Below are 25,990 nucleotides of genomic sequence, written 5' to 3'. Positions count from 1 at the left end.
TTCTCCATGGCGACAGAAAGGTGAGTGCTCACCAAAAATGAGTGGCGCAGTCTGTGGGGCAGCTGATTTGAGCCCTATGCAAGTCCCTCTGGTGGGCAGGGGTTCTATCCACTGCTCTTGAAAAAGCATAGCTCTTAAAATTATGTATTAGCTTATCTATTGCACAAACCTTGGATGTAGTTTGAACGTCAATACTAATTTACACTAAAAAACAAAACATCCTTATTATTATTTGACATTATGCAGGTGAGCAGCTAAACGAATAGATTTTTCTGTTATCCATGCCTCTGAATGACAAAGTCATTTGAAAAAGTTGTCACAATCAAGTAATTTCGGTGCCTGCCCACGGCAGATGGGTTCCCCCTACTCAAGGTTTCTTCCTGCTATCAGTCAGGGAGTTTTTCCTTGCCACTGTTGCCCTAGGCTTACTCTTTGGGGGCCGGTTCTCTGTAAAGCTGCTTTATGACAAAGTTCCTTCTTTAAAAGCGGTATACAAATAAAATTGATTGATTGATTGATAGACAATTTTGAAAATAATTTTCAGATTCTAACTTCAGTTCTTACAAATAAACACAGCCATGACCTGTCCATGTTCTAATCAGAAACATTCATTTCTTTTTCAGTTTTATTTTCGCATTAACAGGAGACAGTCCTTAATGAAAAATTCCTATACAAAACTGACTCATTAATCATGAGGAACAATGATGACAGGTTACTCCCTTTCACACAGAACTCAAAGCTGCCAACTAGCTCCAAGGTGGGCTGTGAAAGGAGGAATATTATCATGGAAACACAGCCAGGAGCAGCAATAGATAAAACTCTAGCGTAAAACATTCCCTAAAACAGAAATAAATCACCGGATTAGTCCTGATTATTGGGTAGATTATTGTCTGGCCATACTGCAAGGCCATTCAATTTTCTTAGTCTGAAACATCTACAGAGTGAATAAGCATTCAAGAGCATGACATTTTGAGCAGTGTTTTAACAGTCTGATAATGTTTAGGATGGAATGCCTCTCAGGACTGTTTGTAGAACTGTTTTCAGAACTCTCTGTAACAGAAAAGGAAACATGCCTACATACATTTCCTAACTGGCTATTTTCTCATGAAGGGAAAGGTAAGCAGCATTGGTTGGCTTTCATCAGTAAAAGTAGGTGGGTTTGTGATTTGCTACACATTATCCAGTACTAGCAATGACTAGATCTTTCCCCTTTACTGTATTTACAAGCCGTGGTACTAATATAATTCATCATGTGCAACCAGAAGTCTAATGAATCCTTTCCTATCTGGTGCTATAATTGATTAATCTACCTGGTTTTGCTGGTGGAGAATACCTTTGTAGCAAAGTTGTATCAGAGTTATTAAAAAAGAGATATTGCCATCACTTTAAAAACATGAATGTACAAGTCTCAAACACAATATATTTCTTTGACAAATCTTATTTAACTATTTCTAATGAGGAGTATTTTGTGGCCACTTGTTTCAAGCTCCACACAAAAACAAGGCCGCAAAATCCTAAAAACTATTTATGATCTGCTATAGTGTTTCTTTTACAATGACAGGAAGCCCTTCTGGAGGTAGAATGTATTTGGTTTCCTCTGTAACATGATAGAATAGCCTAATTGTGTCACGTGGTAGTAGCCCTATGCAAGTTGTAAACAGCATCAAGCTCTTCCTGATTCCTCAGTCATGACAGCATTAGGTCAGTGATAGATAGGCGCAGGTTTTATACATTTCCTTCCCACCAGCAGTAGTCAAAACCCGAAAATATACCGCCCTGAACTAACCAATCCGCATGCCTGAATCCAGTCATTGATGTGGCCTGTGCAGGCTGTGTTAATGGTGAGTCACAAAGATTTGGGTGTGGCCACTTCTGGGAAAGACAAATGGAATGTAAGAAAGTATGTCATCTTAGGCCACAACCTTGAAATCCAGATAACTACTTTTGGCTTCTGTTCCCAGTTGTTAATGACTTCAGCAGGAAGTATTTTTTTCAAAAGAACATGGACAGGAATTGTTATTGAGATAAAACTTCCAGTCGGCTGATGTGCTTAGAATTATTAGTTGCTGATAAACTTTATGGTACTGACACTTTATTGTATATCCGGTGCTCAGATAAAGAGTGATAACCTCCCACCTGCTCTTCATTTGTTTGAAACTGTTTTGGTACAATAAAAAAATATTTGATAGCAAAGTCCTTGTGCAATTCCAATTAATGAAGCAACTTGAAAAAAATGTCAAAAGAATACTGAAGCTAAGCAGTCTATGGGATAAAAACGTCAATTTTTCAAAACACTCCCATTTGTCATTTTCAACATTGTGATATTTTGTTAAGGCTGTGAAGCGTAAATATAAGCTAAACTACTCTTGTATTTAATGCTGTTTGAAAGCAAAGAAAGCAGTATTTACTTTAGCTTTGGAAACCACCCCATTCAGGCATGGAGGGAAAAATTTGCAGACCTGCACCTGACAGCAACACGGGAAGTATGGAAACTGTCAAACAGCCAAATTAATGACCTTTGATAACAATCTGAGCCAACTCCAATTCCATCAGGAAAGAGATTAAATGGACACATCTGCAAGCAAAGACTTAAAGATGCTTCACATTCACAGGTTCGAAAAAACAAGACAAGACAAGACAGGACAAGACAAGACAAGACAAGACAAGACAAGACAAGACAAGACAATTGAACTTAATTAACTTAACTAACCCTAACTAAACAAGTTAACATAACATAACATATGTTAGGACTCAGCTTCTTTCTGTGGAGTCAAAGTCAGGACGATGCAGGAACTCACCAAGACAACAAACACTTTACTGAAGAAAGTAAAATTTTATTGTAATTCACACTGGCCAGAGGGAAGATCACTGAAATGCGACTGAAGTTTGCAGTACCGCATTCTTCCACACACTGGTCTTCTAGCCTGGTTTAAATACTTTCTGGGGCCTTGACTGGGTACGCACGTCCATCCTATCTGTGAGGGCCTATCTCTTTGTTCCCTAATGACATCTGTTTTGTACATAAACAACCTATGCCATTGGTGTTGCCTGATGCCATATGTCACCTCTATGTCCCCTCCCTGCCCCAGACCTCTGGACAATACGATTTACAAGACAAGCGCCAATGACCAGGCTTCACCCATTACACTAAATCAGAGATCAATACACACAGGCCTAACTACTTCCAGAGGAGAAAAACTCTGAACCCATCACAACCCACAACATAACATAACATAAAACATAACACAACATAAAACAACACAACATAATGACAGGAACAGGCCGTTCAGCCCAAGAATGCTCACCATTTTCCAGATTAAATCATACCTAGTGCTCTGATTACCTACAGACTAGATAGCATCTAACACTGTATCAAGCCTGGTCTTGAAAATCCCCAGAGTATGGGGCGACATAGCTCAGGAGGTAAGACCGATTGTCTGGCAGTCGGAGGGTTGCTGGTTCAAACACCGCCCTGGGCATGTCGAAGTGTCCTTGAGCAAGACACCTAACCCCTAACCCCTAACTGCTCTGGTGAATGAGAGGCATCAATTGTAAAGCGCTTTGGATAAAAGCGCTATATAAATGCAGTCCATTTACCAGTTTCTACCTCTACCACGTGACCTGGCAGGCTATTCCACATATTCACTACTCTCTGCATTAAAACATTCTTCCTAATGTCTGAATGGAATTTACCTTTTTATAATTTCCATTTAAGCCCCCTCGTTCTACTAACAGAACTCCTGCAGAATCTCTCGTAGTTCACTTTGTTAATCCCCTTTATAAATTTAAAGGCCTCAATCACATCACCCCTAAGTCTCCTTTTACTAAACTTGAAGAGATTAAGCACCTTAAGTCTTTCCTCATTGCTTTTATTCTTCATATCAGGAATCAATTTGGTTGCCCTTCTTTGAACCTTTTCCATAGCCCCTATATCTTTCTTGTAGTACGGTCCCCAGAACAGCACACAATAAATTTGATAGTGATGGGTTATGATTAAAAGGTTGACTTACAGAAAATGTTATATAAGCAATTATATAAAATATCATATAGATTTCATGGTAACTTGATAAACGTACTGCTGAAAATATTTTACTCATTCAAAATCATTAACAAACCTGCGTCCTAACCGTTCTTCAAGCTGCTGAACACAGCTGTGAACTTGCCTTTACCCTCAGACTTACCGTTTTCCTAACCCTAACCCTAGTTTGGGCCCTTAACCCTAATTGAAGCCATTGGTAGCTTGGAAAACATCAGAAAACCAATTTAAAATTGATCAAAAACCAAGGTAAATATCACAAATACAATAATACAAATGAAAAATAATGTTTCGGGTCTTTTAAAAACTTTTTTTTTTCCTTGACGAAATATGAATATATTGCACATGTCTTTAATGGTCATAGGTAGCCAAGCTACTGTTGAAAATATTTCACTCATTCAGAATCATTAACAAACCTGTGTCCTAACCATTATTCAGGCTGCTGAACACAGCCGTGAACTTGCCTTTACTCTCAGACTTACCGTTTTCCTAACCCTAACCCTAGTTTGGGCCCTTAACCCTAATTGAAGCCATTTGTAGCTTGGAAAACATCAGAAAACCAATTTACAATTGATCAAAAATCAAGGTAAATATCACAAATACAATAATACAAATTCAAAATGTTATGTTTCAGGTCTTTTAAAAAGAATTTTTCCTTGAAAAATTTTTTATATATTGCTAAATTTTAATGGCCATAGGTACCCATGCTACAGTAGAAAATATTTTACTCATTCAAAATCATTAACAAACCTGTGTCCTAACCGTTCTTCAAGCTGCTGAACACAGCTGTGAACTTGCCTTTACCCTCAGACTTACCGTTTTCCTAACCCTAACCCTAGTTTGGGCCCTTAACCCTAATTGAAGCCATTGGTAGCTTGGAAAACATCAGAAAACCAATTTAAAATTGATCAAAAACCAAGGTAAATATCACAAATACAATGATACAAATTCAAAATGTTATGTTTCAGGTCTTTTAAAAAGAGTTTTTCCTTGAAAAAAATTTTATATATTGCTAAATTTTAATGGCCATAGGTACCCATGCTACAGTAGAAAATATTTTACTCATTCAAAATCATTAACAAACCTGTGTCCTAACCGTTCTTCAAGCTGCTGAACACAGCTGTGAACTTGCCTTTACCCTCAGACTTATCGTTTTCCTAACCCTAACCCTAGTTTGGGCCCTTAACCCTAATTGAAGCCATTGGTAGCTTGGAAAACATCAGAAAACCAATTTAAAATTGATCAAAAACCATGGTAAATATCACAAATACAATAATACAAATTCAAAATGTTATGTTTCAGGTCTTTTAAAAAGAATTTTTCCTTGAAAAATTTTTTATATATTGCTAAATTCTAATGGCCATAGGTACCCATGCTACAGTAGAAAATATTTTACTCATTCAAAATCATTAACAAACCTGTGCCCTAACCATTATTCAAGCTGCTGAACACAGCTGTGAACTTGCCTTTACCCTCAGACTTACCGTTTTCCTAACCCTAACCCTAGTTTGGGCCCTTAACCCTAATTGAAGCCATTGGTAGATTGGCAAACTTCAGAAAACCCATTTAAAATTGATTAATAAATATCAAGAATAAAATAATACAAATGCAAAATAATGTTTCAGGTCTTTTAAAAACATTTTTTTTTCTTGAAGAAATATGAATGTATTGCACATGTCTTTAATGGCCATAGGTAGCCAAGCTACTGTAGAAAATATTTCACTCGTTCAAAATCATTAACAAACCTGTGTCCTAACCATTATTCAGGCTGCTGAACACAGCTGTGAACTTGCCTTTACTCTCAGACTTACCGTTTTCCTAACCCTAACCCTAGTTTGAGCCCTTAACCCTATTTGAAGCCATTGGTAGATTGACAAACTTCAGAAAACCCATTTAAAATTGATTATAAGTCTATATATCTAAGTGTACGCTGTTGCACCCCATGCCATGTTCCTGTTGGAATGTAAGCTAGAGGAGACAGACTCCAGCTGTGGTATATATCAAGTGCTTTAGGGGATTAGAGGATCTCTAGTCCTGCAGGGTCAGCCTTGGTATGAACTCCATGATCCTAACTGATGACTGGATAGTAATGGAATCTTTGCATATGGTGATCAAATGAATCTCATAGGCTGAAACAACAGTTCTTTGTCTCTGAAAACTATATACACTCATGTAATGGACTTTATATTTTTGAAGACAGTACTTCTACCTCTTCCTGACCAGTTGCATTATTAAAATATATAAAGGAGCTCTGGACTCTGTCGTTTGTTATCTTTATCTTCAACACCATCATTTTTGTTAAGAAATTCCTAAAATAGTGTGGTCAACCAAATGTACTGTATGTATTGTATAAGATAAGTAATATAAGTATATATATATATATATATATATATATATATATATATATATAAATGCACATACACATACTACATTTCTATATATACATATATATATATATATTAGTTAATGCACAAACACTTGTGTGTGTATATATATATATATATATATATATATATATATATAAATATACACAAATACACAAGTGTTTGTGCATTAACTAATTTACTGACCATATTTCAGAGCACATCCCCAGGCAGCCTTTAAACTCACACATGAAAGGGTTGTGTAATAAGAGCACAGACAGCCTTGTGTTGACAGTTGGTGGGTAACAGGGGACCTCGCAGCAGGCGGGGGACCTGATGAAACGCATCCCGAGCACATCCCAGGTGCCAGCCCTGCACTATGAGTTCACTCTGCCGCGGTGTTACATCAGCACCTGCCCCCCCCACCCCCCCCACCCCCCGCCAGCACCCTACACTGGAGACAGCCACAGTGTGGGGGGGGGGGACTGGGGGTCGGAAATGGGGTGTTTACACAATGAGCTAGGCACATCAACCCATCATATTTTACAAGGCTCAGAGTCTGTCCTTCCAAATCCAAACCTAGACTAAGGACACTACTCCAGACGTCCAGAATTTGGTTACACAATTTCCCCATCCTCTCCCTGCTGACATTTACATTTCAGTCCAAGTACTACAGAAGAGAACAGCTCAATACCTTGGTGCCCTGTGAGCTTGCTCAACCTGTGAACTCTGTATGAACTTCCCCTCTTCCTTCATATACACCAGCTGCAAATATCACCCCTCTTCAGCACAAACAAATGAAGCCCATTGCCTGAACAAATCACCTGCCACCAGGCCTGTCCACTAAACCTGCAGCAGTATAACCCTCTCCAGTAGTCACACCTTCCTAGCAGTATACTCCTTGAATTCATTTAGACCAGTGATGTCACTCCATTCCACGCTGCCCCTGATGTAATACTTCCCTCTCCTTGCAGCAGGTTCAGCCAATAGCATGAGGAGCAGAGAGGAGATCCAAACAGAAGACACCACACAGACTAATCACTACTGCCTGAGAGGATTTGCTAAACAAATTAGGCTTTATACAGGAGTGGCTATTTCAGTGGAAATTAAACATATTAAACAAATGATTATATTTTTGTATCTTGCAAAATAAGCCCTGAAATGAAAATTATTACAGTTTTGATGATTCTATGATTGTCATTATAGATTAAATTTTCCGAGCGTTCTTTGTGCCTGTGATAAAGGCACTATGTTCACATAAAAGCAGGAGTGATCCTTTTTAAGTACATAAGCTCCGATTTACATTTGAGTTAGAAGTGAACAAACAACCTCTGGTCTATTATTATAAGTAATACAAATAATGATATGGTCAAATACAGACTGAAAGTGCTGAAAGTGACAGAACAACGGAATAAAACAAGATTATCTGACCATTTCATTCTCATTTAGTTGAAACATGTTAATTCAACAGAGGAAATTGTAATATCCTTCTTGTACATGCCTTGTACAATCTTCTCTTCATTTCATACATGCTGCAATGAAAGCAGGACTACTCAATATAGAAAATACAAACAGGTCAGTTCTCAGAATTGTCATGTTTCTGCAGTGCTATGGAATACTGCATTTATTTATTTATATTTATTTATTTATTTAATTTTTTTTAATTTTTTTTTTTTTACATCAAATACATTTGTGGAGCAATTTGTCTTGCAGTGACTCAATAACTGCTTTGATAAGAAAAAATGAATCGGGCTGCTGTAGATAGACCATGTCTGATAAAATAATGAGAAATAATAATAATAATACAACACAACAACAATTTCAGATCCAAGAAGGAACAGCACGGAGCAGCGCTGCTGGTTCTGTGCCCCGCTGCAGGCTCCCAGTAGAAATCCCGGTCTCCGTGTAACAGATGAGCTGTGTCCGGGGACCTCCAGGTAGAGTTTATTTGTGCAGTTCCTGCTGTTGCCTGCAGATAAACGCTGCCAGAGAAGTCCACCCCACTCCCCTCGGATGCACCGCTCTACTCTCATGCTTCTTTCCCACACAATGGAACACAGAAAATAAAATGTAAAAAATTCACATCCACCAAACCACACCGTTGGTTTTCAGCTACAGTGGCTGGCTGCCAATCTTTAAAATGACTTTCCCAATGCTTTAACTTAGTCTGGGTAGAGGCAAGGGTTTCAAAACTGCACCCTTGCCTCTTCAGTTACATAAAAGCAGCATGGTTCAACACCTTCTCTGAAGTCTAGTGAGTAAGAGAGGGTAGTAGAATGGCTTGCCCCCTAGTTATTGCCTAACAAATACATTGGATTTTCAATTTAATGGAAAGTGTCTTGATCTTTCTGTTTTGAACTTCACCACAAGCAATTAAAATTGTTGAATAAAAATCATCATGCTTTGAGCTAAATTTTCTTCTCCACAATGCCACAGTCTCTGGGAATTTAGTAAGTTATCGTATCTTTTAAACCATTTTCTGACAACCTTATCAGCTCATTGTTTACTGTCAAACAGCTGCGCACCAAGAAAAGGGTGTAGGTTAAGACCGCCATTTGTGCCATATGTTCTCTGACATATGGCTGCAATGTCCATTATCACAAACCCCAGGGTGACAGCATCTCCAGACCCTCAGGACTTAGCCTGAGAACAGCAATGCCTGAATCACAACTCAAGCAAAAGGTCTGGACCTAATCAGACAAAGACATTTGGTTTTGTCTCTCATTAGGGGGCCCACTCTGAGTTCCACTTAAACAAACTGATCCCAACCTTGAATTTTAACTTATTTTCTGGACAATTTTGAAACCGAGAGATCAATGGTGAGGTCACGCAGGACAAGTTGATCAGGTACTGTGCAATTGATATCAGGCGGGGCCAAGCCTGTTCACAAGGTTGTATTGTTGTTGTTCTTTTTCTTGTAATGTTTTTTTTTTTTTTAGAATTACAGCTAAATAACAGGCATAACCAGGAACAAATGCAACTATGTATTAACAGAGAATGTGCATTAAGCGAAGACACCAAAAATTGTGAGTTAGCAAAGAGAAGTGAAATTAATGACAATTTATTAAAAAATTACCAAACTAAAAACAAAGTTTACTGAATACATATTTTGGTAAACTGTTCATGTTGATATCCATTGTCAGGCATAAGGAAAGCAAATAAATGCAATTCAAGGTATTATTCACAATACTACTATTTACCTTGATGGTGAATAAACTATCCTCCTTAGCATTGAGTCTGAGCTGAGCGGGATTTTCTACCTTTTGAAAAAAGAACTAAATGAAACATTACTGCCACCTAGCCACTGCTCCAGAAAGTCAAATATATATGGCAATAAAATCTGGGAGCGAAGCACAGTAAAACGCAAGTATTTCTGCTGTAGTATCATTTAAATGATACTGGCAATTTCAAAGCCACCTTATTTTTATGCTAGTAAAATAGAGACAAAGTATCCATACTTTCACTTTGCACACACTAGGACTACTGACCTCTCTGGAACCCTGCCATATGTGACTGATGTTTTAGATACCGATAAACAAGGATCCATTTTAATTACATTCACTTTAATGACAGAACCCTAATGAGCGCTTTTTTAACAGTGCAGTACTGCCATTTTTTCAGAATGATTTGCTGAATAAATTCATTTGCATATTCAGTTTGAAACTGCATCAGCTGCCATGCTTATTTTAATTTGTACAGGTTTATACGAACTTTAATGTACCCGCCTCCCCTCTAGTCCCTTTGAGGTGGAGCATGTGGGAGATTACAGTATACTCTAAAATTGCCTCCCCAGGTATTAAGTAACCACATTCATCTTACTTTATGTAGGATCAGTTTGAATTTGGTAAACACAGAATTTTTAAAACATGCAAAATTCATTTACAAAAAAGGTCAAATGAGACATCTCTCATAACAATGGGTATGTTTTGGCAAGTTTAAATAAAACAATAAAATATGAGAATTATTCTACAGGACATGTTTGGGGAATTCAGCACATTTTCAGCACATTTATTCCCCTCATAATTGCACATTGAGAAAGGACACATCTCCATACGTCAGGTCAGGCAGTCCCCAGCACACTGTCCTTTGTGTCAGTAATTTGTGAAGACACGGAGGGCCTGGGAAGGTATTCTTTCACTACGTCTATAATTGTAGACACCTCCGCCATGGCCCCTTTACCTGTGAGGAGACAAAGGCCGGCAGTGAGAGGCGGCAAGGAAGCAGGAGCTACGAACCGACAAGTCTCCCAAATCAACGTTCACCGCCAATGAAGTAGCTCATTATCGGCACGGATCTCGCTCTGCGCCTCCACACCACAATCTCTCATTCTTCCTAAGTAGCCCTTGATTAGTGCTTAGCATAGTGGGTCAATATTTGCGTTTAATCCAACCTTGTTGTTGATTGGTAAGATTATCCAGCAACATGAACCGTTTCATTTAACACTCAAGCGATAAAATTTCCCCAGCGATCCCCTTTTCCAGGTGGATCGAGGAGAAGTGAGATTACAAGTCACAATTCACACACCAAACCTTGCAATATTTCACAGACTTCCTCAAGACAATAAATTAGAAACACAACAAAGATGGCTGATAAAAAAATTGCCAAGGAATGACAAAGCCTCTTTAATGTGTAATGTGACTGTTTACAGAACCAACATTAATACTGAAAAGATATGGAAACGTTTTTATTCCATCACTTAAATGTGGTGTTTGTCAAAGGTGATCGTTTAGGAATTAGCTCTGAAGCATCCCCTCTGCAGGGTATTTACTAATCATTATTTTTGTGGAATAATTACAAATAATCGTTTAGTTATTACTTTAGTATTATAATCTCTGTATCCGATTGCTTTTCATCCTGACTACGGACAGCACCAGACAGAACACATTTTGCATTAAAAAAAAATTTAACTCTATAAGTTAACATTAAATTATAGCCAGAAAAATATATGTACCAATAATTTGGGAAGAAACAATAGAGAATATCATAGTACACAGAAATACAGGGGTAGAGGCTTTGAATAATGAACACAGAGAGACATTATTAACCTTCTGGAGTGAATGAAATGAAATGAAAGAAGCCTTTTCTGTAACATTTATTTGAACACATTACGCTCACACAAAGGAGTAAATGAGGGTGATTTGTAGTTGGTGATTCCATTGCCCAGGGTACGGGAGGGCTCAGTCGGTTAGGGGTCTGCATTCCTTTTCTCTCCAGTGGCCCCTGCTGATCGATTGGCCGCCTGCAAACTGCACATCAAAGGTGCATATGAAAGGTCTTCCCCCTACTCCACTCTAAGAGCACTTCACTGTAGCTTGTGTTGTGAAAAGAAGCACACCGGCAACACCACGTTTCTGAGTGTGTACACTCTCCCAATTCGGCATTGAGCTTCCCACATACACGTGTCTGCGGTTGCAGATAACTGGACATTGCAAATTAGAATGGGAATTGGACAGGTTCAGCCCCAGCAGGGCTGTAGGACTCCAGAATGTTCTGCAGGACGGTGGCCTTCCAGTCCACAGCCGCTGGGGAGCGGGCATGCTCAGGGTTCTTCTTCTTCCTCCACCAGTTGGCGATATTGTGCCGGTCCCACCACCGGGTGATTCAGCTGTCGGAGGGAGCATGAAGGCAGTCCCTTCCACCTGTGCCAGCTCGGTGGCTCTTTGCTTGAGGGTCACGCACGAGTACCTGGATGCCCTCAGCTAGCTGCTGCCGTGCGCACGCAAGGAGCTTGTGGTCAATGTGCTTCTCCTTGGCGAATCTCTGCCGCCTCTGGTGCTGGTTGAAGTTCCTCTTCCTCTGCAGCAGGAGCCTGGCTTTGTCTCTCATGATCCGCGACACCTGCGAGATGGACACGCCAAACCTTTTGGTCTGTGAAACCCCGGAGGACTCCAGCTCCTCTATGATCTGGACTTTGTCCTCGAGGGGCAGAAACAGCCATTTCACCCTCTCAGCCATGACTGGCAGCGGCTTGATAGGTTCACACGGGAGAGGTGAAGTCAAAGCGGTCCCTCGCAATCTCAACTGATGCACTGCGGCAGAAAACCGCTTCCCACTTACAGTCAATTAACTGCTACTGGTGTCCCAGTTAAGTGGCGACTGCCCTACAGACATTCTCAAAACACCATTGGAGTGGAGCCTAGCTCAGAACGCACGGCTGGCCACAGTCGCGAGCGACACCGTCCGCATCTCCACACACCTTCATCTCCGCACACCAGCTTCTTGGCTATGCAGGGAACCTCCACGTAGCCGAACTCCTTGAGGACGGCCACCTGCTTCGCGGTGATGGGGTGCTGCCACATGGCCGTGTTCATGGCGGGACAGAAGACCAGGGGGCGCGTTAGGTCCCAGGCCCGCACCACGCAGGTCTGTCGAAAGCAGACAAGCAAAGACAGGGAACGTGTCACCACCGGAAACGTGCTGCAGGCTAATGTGTGTTAGGGAGGTGAAGGGATGAAAAACCTGCCTGGTCCATTATGCTTTCTGAAGTCTAATCATATTTACCCTCTTTACTTATGTGTGTTCTTTCAGTAAGCCTCTTTTTTATGCTCCTGGGCCTCTGTGTCTCAGCACGGGGCCTCAGATTTGTGAGTGGGAACTGCACTCGTTCAAGACAAACATGCAAGACATGCAAAAGGGTTTATATTTGCAGCAGTGAAAGTCCCTGGTGTGGTGAGGGAATAGCACACTGTACTGGCTTAAATATGTCTGTTAGTGAAAAACAGGGTGGCTGCTTCTCTGTGAAGGCCGTGACACAGCAGGGAGGCACACCTTACACAGGCCAGAGAATTAATTAAGTGCCTTTAAGTGAGAATCACATTATTTGTGCTTTTTTACCAGCAGTCAAGATGCTCTGTGTCATTATGTCACCATAAATTCTAACAGTAGTTTGAATTGGAAATAAAAATCTGATTGACCAAGTAGAAATGTGAGCCCACAGTCCCGCTGGATACTCACCAGCAGATTGTCACAGATTCCACTGGCGATCTTCCCCAGGGTGTTGGCGTCCAGGGGGGCGATGACGAGCAGGTCAGCCCAGCGCCTCAGCTCGATGTGAAGCACCGGGTCAGAGCGCCGCTTCCACATCTGTAAGGGAGGAGCCATGTAAAAACCACAGTACCTGTGAGGCCAACTCCCAGCAGAGGGGGAAAGACTGGCCGCACAGCCACAAGAGTCATTGCTGAAACGGGATACAGGCAATAAAAAAATAAAGCTTATATTCCAAAAACAATCTTAGCATAACATGCCCACTTCTCTCTTTTAGTGTCCCACAGCTGTGCAGCACATGGTATTATAAAATGAGGAATTGCCCTGCTCCTCACTCTAACTTATCTAGCTAGCCATGCAAAAATCTTCTCTAGAAATGTCAGTAGCCCTTAGGGAGTGAAGCTGAAGGCCTGTGAACAGAAATGTGATTTTCAATGAAGCTGGTGCCCACATGACAAACATTTATTTCTCATAGACTAAAGCGGGAGGCTCCTGCGCTACCATGTATTTCTCACTGTACCTGCCACTCATCCTTGTCACTATAGATTCTGACTGGGATCTCTTCAGGGCTGAAGAAGTGTGTGGCGTGGTCAGTGGCGACCACCTGGACGTCAACCTTGAAGAGAGAGAGGGGGGAAATGAGATGACCACTGAATGGTTATCATGTCCATAGTATTAATACATTTTATTCTGTCATAGCTTGTTATTTTCCATCTGAACAGGGTTGGCTGAGAAATCAGGTCAGGTGCCAATAAATCACACATCCTCACTTTCTGCAGGCTTTGAGTCAAAAGAAAAAGGGAGTATGCAGTTAATTTTTCTACCTAATGAGTTCACTGTCCTTGGTACTGACACACACGGTTGTACAGCCTCTCTGGCATGGTCTAAAGATAGCAATTGAGCAAATAATGCTTTCATAGTACGGAGCTGACTTTGTCAGCAGGTGCATTCTTTCTTCAAAAACAAAGACCCTTATAAGAAATGAAAGGAGTGTGAAGTATTTTTCTGAATAGAGTGCACCTCTAATTCAAGGCAAGGGTGGGTTTTCCCCACAACCCAACACCACAAATCCACCATGGCAAAAGACTAGCTCCTTCACTGATCTACAATAGAGAATGTTTTAATCCATCCATCCATTATCTATAACTGCTTATTCCTGGTCAGAGTCGCGGGAGGTGCTATCTCTACCGCAGCATGCATTTGGTGAGAGGCAGGAATACACTCTGGACAGTTCCACAATGTTTTCAGTCAAAATATTTTGTGAATCAGAAATACAGGAAGTAACTTTTCATTTGACATTAGATCCCTCCACAAAGAGTGCATTCCCAGTTTTCAAGAAAGCGAGAAATAGAGAATATTCAGTAAAGGGGCTAAAAGAATTCACTGGCACAAATTCAAGCATTAACTGGAATTGATAAAATTTTCAAACTGTAAAAATAACTTTAATGGCAGAATGGTAGTTACATTACAATGTATAGGCTTTTGCTTTTTATAATTTGCTTTTCATACATGGAAACCCACACAAAATTAGCCCAACCCATCACCCCACATAAACTGGGTCCCCTGCATTGCACATTTACAAACTCAAACAGCAAATGCAAGTAAAAAAGGCCAAATATCATCGCCGAGGAATACAATGAATTCTTTATCAGGGCAAACAAATAACTGCAGTCTGTTCCTTTAATCTTTCCATATTTGCACACAAGGGCCGATGTACCACCCATGGAACTGAAATCAAAACAATCTATTAGGGAAGAAAAAAGGAACAGGCATATATGGAACTGAGTCATGTTTAGTAATGTGTCCATATCTGATGCATTAGCAACTTCTTTTTGGCTGGACCGCAACAGCGGGGCCAGCCCTACAAACGCGAATGTCTGTGACTGAGTGATGAAGTTACATGATTGGTTGGCTGAGTTATAAAGTTACACCATTGGTCGGCCGGATGAAGTGTGTTAGGTCCTGCCATATACTAGGTTTTGACCTGGTCTTATTATAAGTGTGGTTGTAACGCCATATTCTGAAAAGGCTTGGACTTTTCCCATAATACCATCAGACTACTTGCAGTCTTGTCACAGATTTGTCCATACCTTTAACAATGTGTGACATGTAGACGACTGGGTCTGAAGCCCTGTGAGAGGAAGTTTTATTTGGTAGGCTATATATTTTATTTATGAACAAGATTTTTTTCTGCCTTTCCTGGTCTCTAATGAGTAAGCCACCCTATCCTCACTGAAAGCATTTAATTTGATAGTCTTTTCTGTGAAATTAATAGAAAATGTGTGTCGCATAAGAAATTTTAAAACTACGAAACAAAAACAAGTTTGTTTAAATAATTTGCAGCCTGGCCTACATCTGCAAACTTCAGTATTAATACAACAAATAGTATGTCTTACCATAAAGGCGCGTATCAAAACACATTTCATGCTTATTTTACTATTAACAACCGCCTTCCCCCATGTATAAGCGATAACCAAAATATATCACTGATAATAACTGGGGAAACCGTGAATGCAAATATGGAAACCTGAACAGGCAGCTCCACCCAAGCTCAAGAACAAATGGTAATATTTACTGCCAATGGGAATATATTTACTCCCTCCCATATATTTGCTTAAGGAAAAAAATGTTAATCATCTTTATGTCAAATGTCAAATTACGTTTATTCGCTACAGTTCTGAATGATAAAATATTGATTTAGGAATGCTTGACAGACATCTTGCAGTGGTGCACAGTATTCAAGGGTACATTAGTGAATAACAGTTGTCTTGATTGGGAAATGCATGGTGACTGCTGCATCAATACGCTGATAAAAACGTGGGTACTTGAAAAACAAAGCTATTGTAGAGTAGAGGCCGTTTTAGGTTTTTTAGTTCCTCCTGGTGCCGAGTGCAAGAACTACACCTCTCAGCCAAGGTTACAAAACGCTAATGCTAGCCTAGCCACGAAAAGAAAATATCAACTGTTGTTCGGTAGGTACAACTTATAACTGAACCAACGAACTATGGGGTATAGCATACACGTGCATCCTTTTCTTCGTGTGTACCTTTTTTCAAAACTAGAGTTCGGAATTGGTTAAAAACAGGATGTTGAGCGACAGCTGGATAGCTCGCTAATAGGCGTTACCCTAAACAAAATGGGAAGAACAAACTTCATACACCAAAGTTAGCTCGACTAGTTAGCTAGACTTTAAGGAATGAATCAGATTCTGTAAGCAATTTAGACTATCAAGTTAGCTAGCGAGTTTAAGAATTACGACAGCCGGCAAGGTACGTTAGCTAGCTAACTACTAGCAAGAACATTTTCAGGTGACAGCGCATGGGGACACATGGAGAAATCACATTGATTTCTAGGTAGTAACTCACCCCGGGTAATTCAAGGAGTCTCGCCACCAACAAAGGCAATTTTAAGGCTGCTACACTACCGGTTACACCAACAAGAACACGAAACTGTGAACCAGAGGAAGCTGTGGAATTAAAATCTGACTTAACACTTTCATTTGGCTGCATGTTACGCCTAACAGCTAGCAGGATAGGTTTGTTCGTACTGTAAAAAAAATCCACACTGACTGAAGAAAGAATATTTATATTTACGAATCAGAATGAGAAAACGTCAGCTTATGGTTTTAATAGTAATAATTCAGAGAGGTACCCTGACTAAAATCCTTCGCACTCCGCAGTCAAACCATAAGTGTTACTAGCTAAATATACCGCGATTCACGTGATATATCACGTGAGGCTCTCACACAAGACAGGTGACCAACCAAAACAACATGAAATCTGGTGCGCCCCCAAGCTACTGTAAGCTACTTGCAAGACCATCAAATGCACAGTAGTACGACTAATAACAAGATTAGTGACCAAATAAAAAAGCATAATTTAAACAAATATATATCCGAATTAATATTCATCCTGATTTGGTCTGTTGCCACTTTCTCTGAAGTCTTAAATTTTCACAAATGGTTGTTTCTGGTGTCCACACTTGCTGCAGCCACTGCTGCCTGCTATCACCAGGTCCTGTCAGTCTATAATATAATCAATTAAAACGTGTGACTTTACTCATTGTTTGGCATATAAGGCATTACAGAAAATTAAAGCATTATTTGGTCCGACTGTTCAAGCCCCGAGTTGTCAATATGATATATTTATTATTGACGGTATAAACATAATGTAGCATTAGGAGGATAAATCATCTCTTAATTAGCATTAAAAGTGTTTTAATAACAGCTATGAACAGCTCGTAGCAATTCAAAGGTTGCAATTAAGGCTGAAACAAAACGGGCCCAAAGGCATCCGTCGAATTAATGCATCACGATTACGGTAGTGTTTGCACAAGCTTGGCTGAACACAATGGAATGCTCCTGTGTATAGATGTGAGATCCACCAGTACATGTAAGATAATATCCAATTTACTGTGTCGACAAAAATCTTTTCAATTCGTATGAATTAAAGCTAACGGCTTGCCATAATCAACACCACTTGCATGCCACAACCACTAAAAACTGTAACGAGACGTGCACGAGCCCGTCTTGAGTTTACTGGAGCGCGCACGCCGGGCGTGCGGAATGTTCTGGGCAACTGACAGCGAATCCCTGGAATACCGCTTCCGCCGAAGCCTGCGTTATGTTATCAAGGACCACGTTCATTCTTGATCTTCACTGAAAACTACTGTCTGTGGCTGCATTCCGTTAAAATGCAGACCCTAACACCACACGTGTATTGGGCTCAGCGGCATAGCGAAATTTACCTGCGAGTGGAGCTGAGTGACGCTCAGGTAAGTGTCTGACGAAGACCTGTCAAAAGCCGAGTCGCAAATGACTTGCTAGATAGCTGTTAATCCGGGCGAGGAGGCAATGCAATATTGGTTTCTTGCTCCACATTAACGTATGTCCGTGAACTCCCATTAGCTTGGTAGCTAGCTAGATAGCTATTCATTTCGTGATGATGATGGCGGCGTTGTTTGAATTATTTTATCATTTAAGTGCAGACGTACATAGTTCAGTTGCAAGTTATGTATGCAACAGCAGGCTTGTTTGGTATTTAGATGGCCAATAAATGCTAAAGCATTACTTAACAAGTGTGTTGGCTAGCTAGCTAATCACCCAGCTGGGCATCTCGCTGGGGACAAAGGCCGTATTCTTATTGGTGTCAGGCAAATTTATAGCTAGCTGGATGACTACACCATATACAACATTTTTGATGCACACGTTCAAAATGTACTCCTTTGTGTTGCTCAGTAAGCCTCTTCAAACACATTTTCAGGATCGAGTAACAGGCAGGGTGTCAGTGTATTGTAGGTCAGAGTTCGAACCTGCATGGTTAGCCACCTGGCTTGTCAAAATCCCAAGGCATGTATTATTTATGATCAGTTACACTTGTTGGATTGAGTCAAGTTATGATTAATTCATTAAAGGGATGTTTTACTACTATTTTGTAAACCAACTTCTTATTTCAAACTGGTCATTAGTGTGTTGGACATACATTTCCATATACAAACACTTTTTCATGAAGTCAGGATACAAGAGCCCTGTGGAACAATGGGGGTATTGGTTTGCTACAGAACAGATGTTACACCTGCTTTTATGCAAGTTTCATGTAAATACCTGCCTTGAAGGCACAATGGTATGTTTTAACAAACAGCCAGGTCAAATTTACCTTGGAGCGGTCTGCTGGTTGCATTGAATTATCAGATTCCTAGTTGTTCAAAGCCTTGTGCAATGGGGCGAGCACATTTTTACCATTGTGTTCCAACTCGGACAAATGTGGCAAACAGTATTGTGCGTGGCATTTAAATTCTCCTGAAAAATAAAAAACCACATAGTAGCTCTTGTAAATGTAGATTATATAATAAATAGTATGATGATAAATGAGTAGATGTTTTGTGCATTGTAAGGCTTATTTCTTCATAGAGCAGTCTCATTCCAGTACTCACTGTTCTAAAGTGGGAGCTTCACACATTTTTGAGGCTGACTAAAAAAGAACCGTCAAGTTTTGGTTTCCATGGCAATCGCTGCTGCTCACATGGCACAGGGGCTTGTGCTGTGGATAGCTGCAGTGAAACTTCCTCTTTGTGAGAGTGTGAGACAGTGATGCTCCTAATGTCTAGCAGAGTTCTGCACAGGTTAGCTACCTGCAATTGCACTGATCTCAATAAAGTTTCAGAACAAGTTGGTTTCTGTAGCTAAATGGATTTACAGTGCACTTTTGCATGTGCAATTGCATGATCCTATCACAATGTTGCAAGTGCAGAAAAAGGAAGTAACAGCGGAGGGAGTGTAGCTAGAAGTTGCAGAGTGACTGTGCTGTTTGCTTCATTTGTTACTGGTCATATTTATAGCAGATTTGCTTCCTCTCCTTCTCTCTCTTTGACAGAATCTCGACCTTAGCATACAGGACAATGTCCTTTACTTTAAAGGTAAGTTCTGATGCTTGCTATGGGGAGGCCATCTGTCAGCATTGGGTTTCTACATCAAACCCCTTCAGACCACTTTATAGTATAAAGCCCTGAGATGTTTGCTTTTGCTTTTTCTGTGTGTTTTAGCCCAGGGTCATGGTGCAAAAGGAGACAATGAGTATGAGTTCAGCTTGGAGTTTCTGGAGCCAGTGAAGCCAGAGGTACAGGCTAATTAACCTCCTATCAGAATGAATGCATACAACTACAATATTGTTTTAAAACTGTGTTTGAGAATGTTTGTGTGAAAGAGGGAAGCTCTTTACATTTGTATTTTATATTTGAGCATCTGTATCTTTATGCATGCCTGTGTACGCATGTGCATGTGCGTTACATTTAAAGGATAAGGCCAGCGTATTTTTATATTTTTGATCAACATATCTTATGAAAAGACTGAAACCTAGAATGAATTTATCCTGCCAACAAGTGTTGTTCTTCTAGCCAACACCAGATGGTTTTTTTGTGATTATTGGTTGTTTTCTGAGAATAAACATATGACTTCCTAAGCTGTATTTATTGATTTTAGTGCAGTTTGAATGAATGGCTTCCTGGTTGAGCTGTAAATGTGGTAGGAGAACATCAGAAAGTGTTGATAGAAGCATTGGAGGTCTTGGTCTTTTCATAGGATAAGTTGACAATAAGAAAAATATAAAATTACTCTGACTGTGTCCTTTAACAACTGCATGTCTTTCCTTGTGCGTGAGTATAACTGCGTCTCATTTGTGTGTGCTGGCACACAGGTAACTCATAAGTCCACACAGCGCCAGGTGAACATTACAGTTAAAAAGCAAGAGTGTTCCTGGTGGGACAGGTTGACGATGCAGGAGCGCAAGCCAGTCTTCCTGGCCCCAGACTTTGACCGCTGGCTGGATGAGTCTGACGCCGAGATGGAGCTTCGTGCTAAAGTAAGGACGTTTTTGTGTTTGTCTCAACAAGCAGGAAGCAGAGCCAAGTACTAGTTTATCTCACACGCAGATATAATGCCAAACTGATTGCTGTATTGACTTTCTCAGATCTTAGTTATTATTGGTGTAAAATATGCACTGCAAAATGTTGCTAAGGCCTGTGTGCTTTTTGACTTTGGAGCATGAGTTTAGTAGACTCAGAAACCATAATACAACTATGAAGCAACCCTCTTATAAATCAGTCTGAAAAAGTCAAATTGAGTTGACTTGGTAGCTTTTACGTAGCTTTTTTAAGTGTGTAGATGTAATCGTGTGCTGCTTCTGCTTCACTATGTGTGTGCGTCTTTCTGTTTGTCTAAAAGGAGGAGAAAATAAACAAGGTCAGCATCGAGTCAAGGATTCCTAAAGATCGTAAGTACTCTCCCCATATCTGAGCTGATATTTGTTTGATTTGGCTCCGGTGATTTACAGCAGTTTATGTACAGCGTTAGCTGCAGGAAGTAAGGTTCAAACTGCCGTGTTGTTATGCATTGTGGATATTTAGAGAAGTGCTCACAGGCGCTGGGGCTGGGGCTGAGTGGGGCAGGCCTCTGTGCCCCAATCTGCCTGCCCCACCCAGTATTTGGACTGTGGTTGAGAGGGAGAGAACAGTGTGAGTGCGGCACCTCAAACATGACATTAACTTTGCTGTCAAACAATGTTTTTGAAATGCTAGTGAAACCTTTCTCCTTGTGACTGGGTCCGATTTGCACAATAATTTCAGTCGTTTCTCCTCCAGCATTCCTGAACCTGAAGAAGGGCTATCTGTTTATGTACAACCTGGTTCAGTTCCTGGGCTTCTCTTGGATCTTTGTCAACATGACTGTGCGCCTCTTCATACTGCAGGAAGGTGAGGGGTCAATGTTAACATGCAGATCTTTACCAAAGGTTCTCAGTAGTAACTAGGTGGTCATCACCTGCAATCATTCCTTCCTCTCCACCTCCTAACTTTAGGACAGGGTTGGGCAGCTCCACTCCTGGGGGGCCAGTGTATATGAAGGTTTTTATATCCACCAATTACCCTGGCTCAGTTAGCTAAATATGTGTACTCCAGTGCTAGCTCACACATAGATTAAACCATGTTCCCCCACCTCATGTCTGCGCAAGCCTGACTTGCAAAGTGCTGTCTGATACGAAATGGCAACTGACATCACATTTTTTGGAGGAAAGCACATGCTTGGCTAAGATCTCTCAAAGTGATAAGGGGTTGTCGCTATTCGCACTGATCATTTGAAATTAGGAAGAAAATGGGGAAAGGCATAACAAAAAAGATAAAGTATTATTACCTGTTATGTATAATTAGTACTTTAAATGTGGAGATTAGGGAGGTGACCATCTGACCCAGCTAAACGTACACCTTCATAAAAGTGACTGTACAAATCAGAACATCAAAAGTGCATTTTCCCCCTTGTGAAATGTTTTGCAGGTGACAGATTTTTCTTTATCAGAAAAGGAAAATGGAAGTAGCTATGATCCGTGCTTTGACACGGAATTCAAACGCAGCATTCAAATGTTTTACAACAGTGGATGCTGCCACAGCAATTTATAGTCATGTGTCTACATTAGGTGGAAATGCTTTAAGAGGATGTGGTTTAGCCTGTGTAGATGAGTTTGTGCTGAAAATATGTTTACGGTATTCTACAGAAACGCTAATAGGAAATACAAATTTCATCTTTCTCATCTCTCAGATTCCTTCTACGACACATTCCACACCATTGCTGACATGATGTACTTTTGTCAGATATTGGCTGTGGCAGAAGTGATTAACCCTGCCTTGGGCCTGGTCAAGACTGGGGTCATCCCTGCCCTAATTCAGGTAAAGTCCACCTTTAAAATACTGTGCACAAAGCAGAGATTGAACCGGCTGCTCTCAAAGACCACCCCTCATCTTTCATCTGAGGTGTGGGGCGGAGTCCAATAATAAGTCACAGAAAAGCCAAAGCAATGCTAGCTTTAGCTAGGATCCTGCTCTTTGTCAAGCTAACCTTGAACCCATTACGAGTCCGACACACTTAACATTCACCTCTGAAGTTCATAAACACAAGCCGTTTATGTTGTGCTGTTCTCTCCGTGTGGCATCTGGAAAGGTGGTGGGGAGAAACGTCATCCTCTTCGTCATCTTTGGGAGCCTGGAGGAGATGCAGAACAAGGCTGTGGTGTTCTTCGTATTCTACCTGTGGAGCATCATTGAGATCTTCAGGTGAGTCGTCCTCTTCCAGTCCAGTTCATGCCAGAGAAGCTCCAGTACAGGATTTTTCTTCTGAGCGTGTAAAGCATAATGGCGTTGGTGAGTCTAGAAAACCACTGTGCAACAGCAAATCTGGAGGAAATTGTGATTATCTGATGGTGTCGTCAGATAACGGAATTAAGGGTAGTATAGTTTCATCTCGGTAGATCACTGTACAGAGCTCTGTTCACAGGATATCCCGTCATCACAGCTAGGCCTGCCGAGCCACAGCTAAGCAGCACCACAAACAGGACTCTACTGTTGCCAACACTGCTGTGGAGCAGTAATCGCATGCAGCGACTAGTTATCCAGAACACATTTACACTGTAGATGACCTCAGACAACCTCACGGTTACAGTGCCATGAAAAAGTATTTGATATGAAACCATTCAGTGTAACAAATAAGCAGAAATAGATAAATTAGGAAGGGGGCAAATACCTCTAAAGAGCTCTGTAAAATGGAGAAGCCCTCATGCTCCATCGAAGGAAGATGGTGTAGGACTCCAGAATGGATGTGTTGCTATTTTGCACGAATGAGTTGCAGGAACTCAACTACAGTCCTTTTGTCTCCCCTCACCTCCAGGTACCCATACTACATGCTTGCCTGCATTGACACACAGTGGAAGATGCTCACCTGGCTGAGGTACACCATCTGGATGCCCCTGTACCCACTGGGAGTGCTGGCAGAGGGTGAGTGAGCCCTTTAGTGCTCCTGGATACATTTGCTTCAACACAAGTGGACTGAAATGTGCAGGTGATGGCGATTATACCGATGACAGCATCTGAAACTCGTCTCCTTTGCTGTACTGCAGCGGTGGCCGTTATCCAGTCTCTGCCTATTTTCGACGAGACGCGTCTGTACAGCATTCCTCTGCCCAAAGCCTTAGGCCAGTCCCTCAGCTTCTCCTACATCCTGCAGATCTACCTGGTGCTCATGTTCCTGGGTGAGTTCCAAATGGGGGAACCCACCCCAAACATTCACTAAACTAATCTTGTGCTTCTTGGTTAGACACCGTTAGCTCTCTTTTTTTTGACCCAGTTCCAATGGTTTCCTTTATCTCTCTTCCCAGGCCTCTTCGTCAACTTCCGCCATCTCTACAAGCAGAGGCGACGACGATTCCGCTCCAAGAAGAGAAAGGCCAACTGAGAAGCCCAGCATCCTCAGATCACCAGGAGGTCCCTTTCCACTGCTGGCTGCCTTCCCTTTGTCAACACAGCAATCATTACCCTTCTCCAGCTTGTACCCTGACCCCACCCCCACTGTAGCGCACTCAGATATCATAGGACCTCCTCTTAAAAGCCAACACAAGTGCATTCTTTTTTTTTTTTTTTTTTAAACATCTCTGTGCATGAGTCAAAATATGAAAAAAATATTTGCTAGATACTGATAGAGGAGGCTGTAAAGTACCACAAGTCTCCCTCATTTAAGCACAACATGCTACTCTATTCAAAATGTAGCTTAGTGGGCTCACCTCACCTTGTACTGCAGCTGCTGTCTGCACCCCCTGTCCTGCTCCTGTTCCACTGTAACCTACAGCCTTCGCAACATTGTGGGTTGTACAGCCCCCCCCCCCCCCCATCATGTCATCATGCCCCTATGAGTCACACAAGGAGCGTACTCTAGTAAAAGACTTCCTCTCATTCACAAAACAAATGCGGTACTTTAAATGAAGGGATACGGTAAAAATATTTTTAAGCATTGCATTGTCATTTTACTTTCGGATTTTTTTTTCCAACTATGATTTTAGTTGAAACAGGCTCAGATCTACAGTAAAGATGTCAATGCCTGATATTACAAACATGACAGTATTCTATATTGCCCTAAAGCAAATTTCGTTAGGCTCTGGGATCACTCAGTAAGGAGAGCAGGGGAAAGGACAGGTGTAGAGGAGCATTAAGACATGGCACAGGGCTTATGCACACAACTAGGGGTGTAAATCTCAGCTTTCACCACAACAGGATACGATTTTGATTCTTAAGGCAAGGTTCGATATTTGGCAATATCACAAATTCTGCTACAATATAATCCAAAACGATCTGATAAGCAAGAAGCAATCTGGATCGATGTATCGTTACACCCCTATGCGCAACCTGGTTTTTTCTTAGTGGAAGGCCTCATAGCAAGCAATACCATAAAAAACCAATGGTAATTAACTTAACATATTAACTTTTGAGTTATTCAGTTAACGGTGCTTACCAGTACTATCCTTACTGGGGTACTGACTAAATGTTGTTTTTGGTTGAACTGTTTTTTATTTTTGAATTATTGTTATTTGTTAAGCATTGCACTATTTTTTCTCTGAAAACTTGTGAAGAACATATATGGTTTGATCTATTACTGTGTTGGCCATTGCATCTGTTCCGAAACATTATGTTACCAGTTGCTTGAATCCATTTCCCTTATCTCTCCTTGAATGATAGAGGCAGCGCTTGGAAAATGACATTGAACACATTCCGTACATGCACGTCAACCCAAGGCAGTTTTGAAGCAAACCATCATGGAGTTTTCAATTGCTTTCCAGTGAGGCAGGACCAAAGTATAGGCAGTCTTAACTGTACATTTCAGCCTCTCGTTTCTACAGTGTGTGCCGACAATGATGCGTGTGTCGGGACGGTTTATTTCAGTTGTGGGAGCAGGGAACTTCCCCATCCGGCTGATCGGGCGGAATCACTTCCTGTCAAACACCAATCCCTGGACAGATTTCTCCCTGAATGTACCCTAGTAATAATAATAAAGGGCAGGTTACCAGGAACCTCAGGGAAAGCAGGCATTTTAAACAAGACTGAAGAAAACACTGGAACCTTGTTTCATGTCTTTACACCAGTATATGATGGCAGACGATAACTGAATGGCACAAATGGTTTGAAGATTATTGTATTACTGGCAAAGAAATAAACATTTGATGAAGAACTTGTCTTGTGTTACTGAATTTGTTAATGCGAATGTTGCTAATGTTACTGAATTTGTACTACCAGAATGTTTTTG

The 25,990-nt window shown here is 40.9% G+C and overlaps 2 protein-coding genes across 4 annotated transcripts; one reads left to right on the top strand and one right to left on the bottom strand.

Annotated features, from left to right (window-relative positions):
* Positions 1 to 9,444: 9,444 nt before the first annotated feature.
* Positions 9,445 to 17,108, bottom strand: ppcdc (phosphopantothenoylcysteine decarboxylase). Of its 3 annotated transcripts, none has more exons than XM_064313703.1 (5): positions 16,749 to 17,105; positions 13,904 to 13,999; positions 13,354 to 13,482; positions 12,596 to 12,764; positions 9,445 to 10,578 (listed from the first exon to the last, which is right to left on the bottom strand). In XM_064313703.1, the coding sequence occupies exons 1-5, from the start codon at positions 16,890 to 16,892 to the stop codon at positions 10,460 to 10,462; spliced, it is 657 nt and encodes a 218-aa protein (XP_064169773.1). In that variant the 5' UTR covers positions 16,893 to 17,105; the 3' UTR covers positions 9,445 to 10,459. The 3 variants fall into 3 exon arrangements, with proteins under 3 accessions (XP_064169773.1, XP_064169775.1, XP_064169774.1); XM_064313705.1 differs by lacking the exon at positions 16,749 to 17,105 and adding an exon at positions 16,430 to 16,505; XM_064313704.1 differs by lacking the exon at positions 9,445 to 10,578 and adding an exon at positions 10,985 to 12,237 and having other exon boundaries at positions 16,749 to 17,108.
* An 830-nt stretch (positions 17,109 to 17,938) lies between these two features.
* hacd3 (3-hydroxyacyl-CoA dehydratase 3) lies at positions 17,939 to 25,915 on the top strand. The gene is made up of 11 exons (XM_064313702.1): positions 17,939 to 18,156; positions 19,755 to 19,797; positions 19,924 to 19,997; positions 20,574 to 20,738; positions 21,101 to 21,149; positions 21,517 to 21,627; positions 22,466 to 22,593; positions 22,865 to 22,977; positions 23,588 to 23,694; positions 23,817 to 23,948; positions 24,075 to 25,915. Exons 1-11 carry the CDS (start codon positions 18,076 to 18,078, stop codon positions 24,149 to 24,151), a joined length of 1,080 nt encoding a protein of 359 aa, XP_064169772.1. The 5' UTR covers positions 17,939 to 18,075; the 3' UTR covers positions 24,152 to 25,915.
* The last annotated feature ends 75 nt before the right edge of the window (positions 25,916 to 25,990 follow it).

This window comes from Anguilla rostrata, chromosome 16 (genome assembly GCF_018555375.3).
Source record: "Anguilla rostrata isolate EN2019 chromosome 16, ASM1855537v3, whole genome shotgun sequence".
NCBI lineage: Eukaryota > Metazoa > Chordata > Actinopteri > Anguilliformes > Anguillidae > Anguilla > Anguilla rostrata.
This window is presented reverse-complemented; position numbering and strand designations above follow the sequence as displayed.

What these genes read in the sequence shown, in the direction of transcription:
- ppcdc (XM_064313703.1), bottom strand. Translation starts at nt 16,892, where the DNA reads ATGCAGCCAAATGAAAGTGTTAAGTCAGATTTTAATTCCACAGCTTCC. An exon ending in GTGACAAGGATGAGTGGCAG is followed by an intron (nt 13,483 to 13,903) that starts GTACAGTGAGAA and finishes CCTCCCTTACAG; the next exon opens with ATGTGGAAGCGGCGCTCTGA. An exon ending in GCTGGTGTGCGGAGATGAAG is followed by an intron (nt 10,579 to 12,595) that starts GTGTGTGGAGAT and finishes GTCTCCTCACAG; the next exon opens with GTAAAGGGGCCATGGCGGAG.
- hacd3 (XM_064313702.1), top strand. Translation starts at nt 18,076, where the DNA reads ATGCAGACCCTAACACCACACGTGTATTGGGCTCAGCGGCATAGCGAA. An exon ending in AGATGGAGCTTCGTGCTAAA is followed by an intron (nt 20,739 to 21,100) that starts GTAAGGACGTTT and finishes TTTGTCTAAAAG; the next exon opens with GAGGAGAAAATAAACAAGGT. An exon ending in CCTCTTCATACTGCAGGAAG is followed by an intron (nt 21,628 to 22,465) that starts GTGAGGGGTCAA and finishes CTCATCTCTCAG; the next exon opens with ATTCCTTCTACGACACATTC.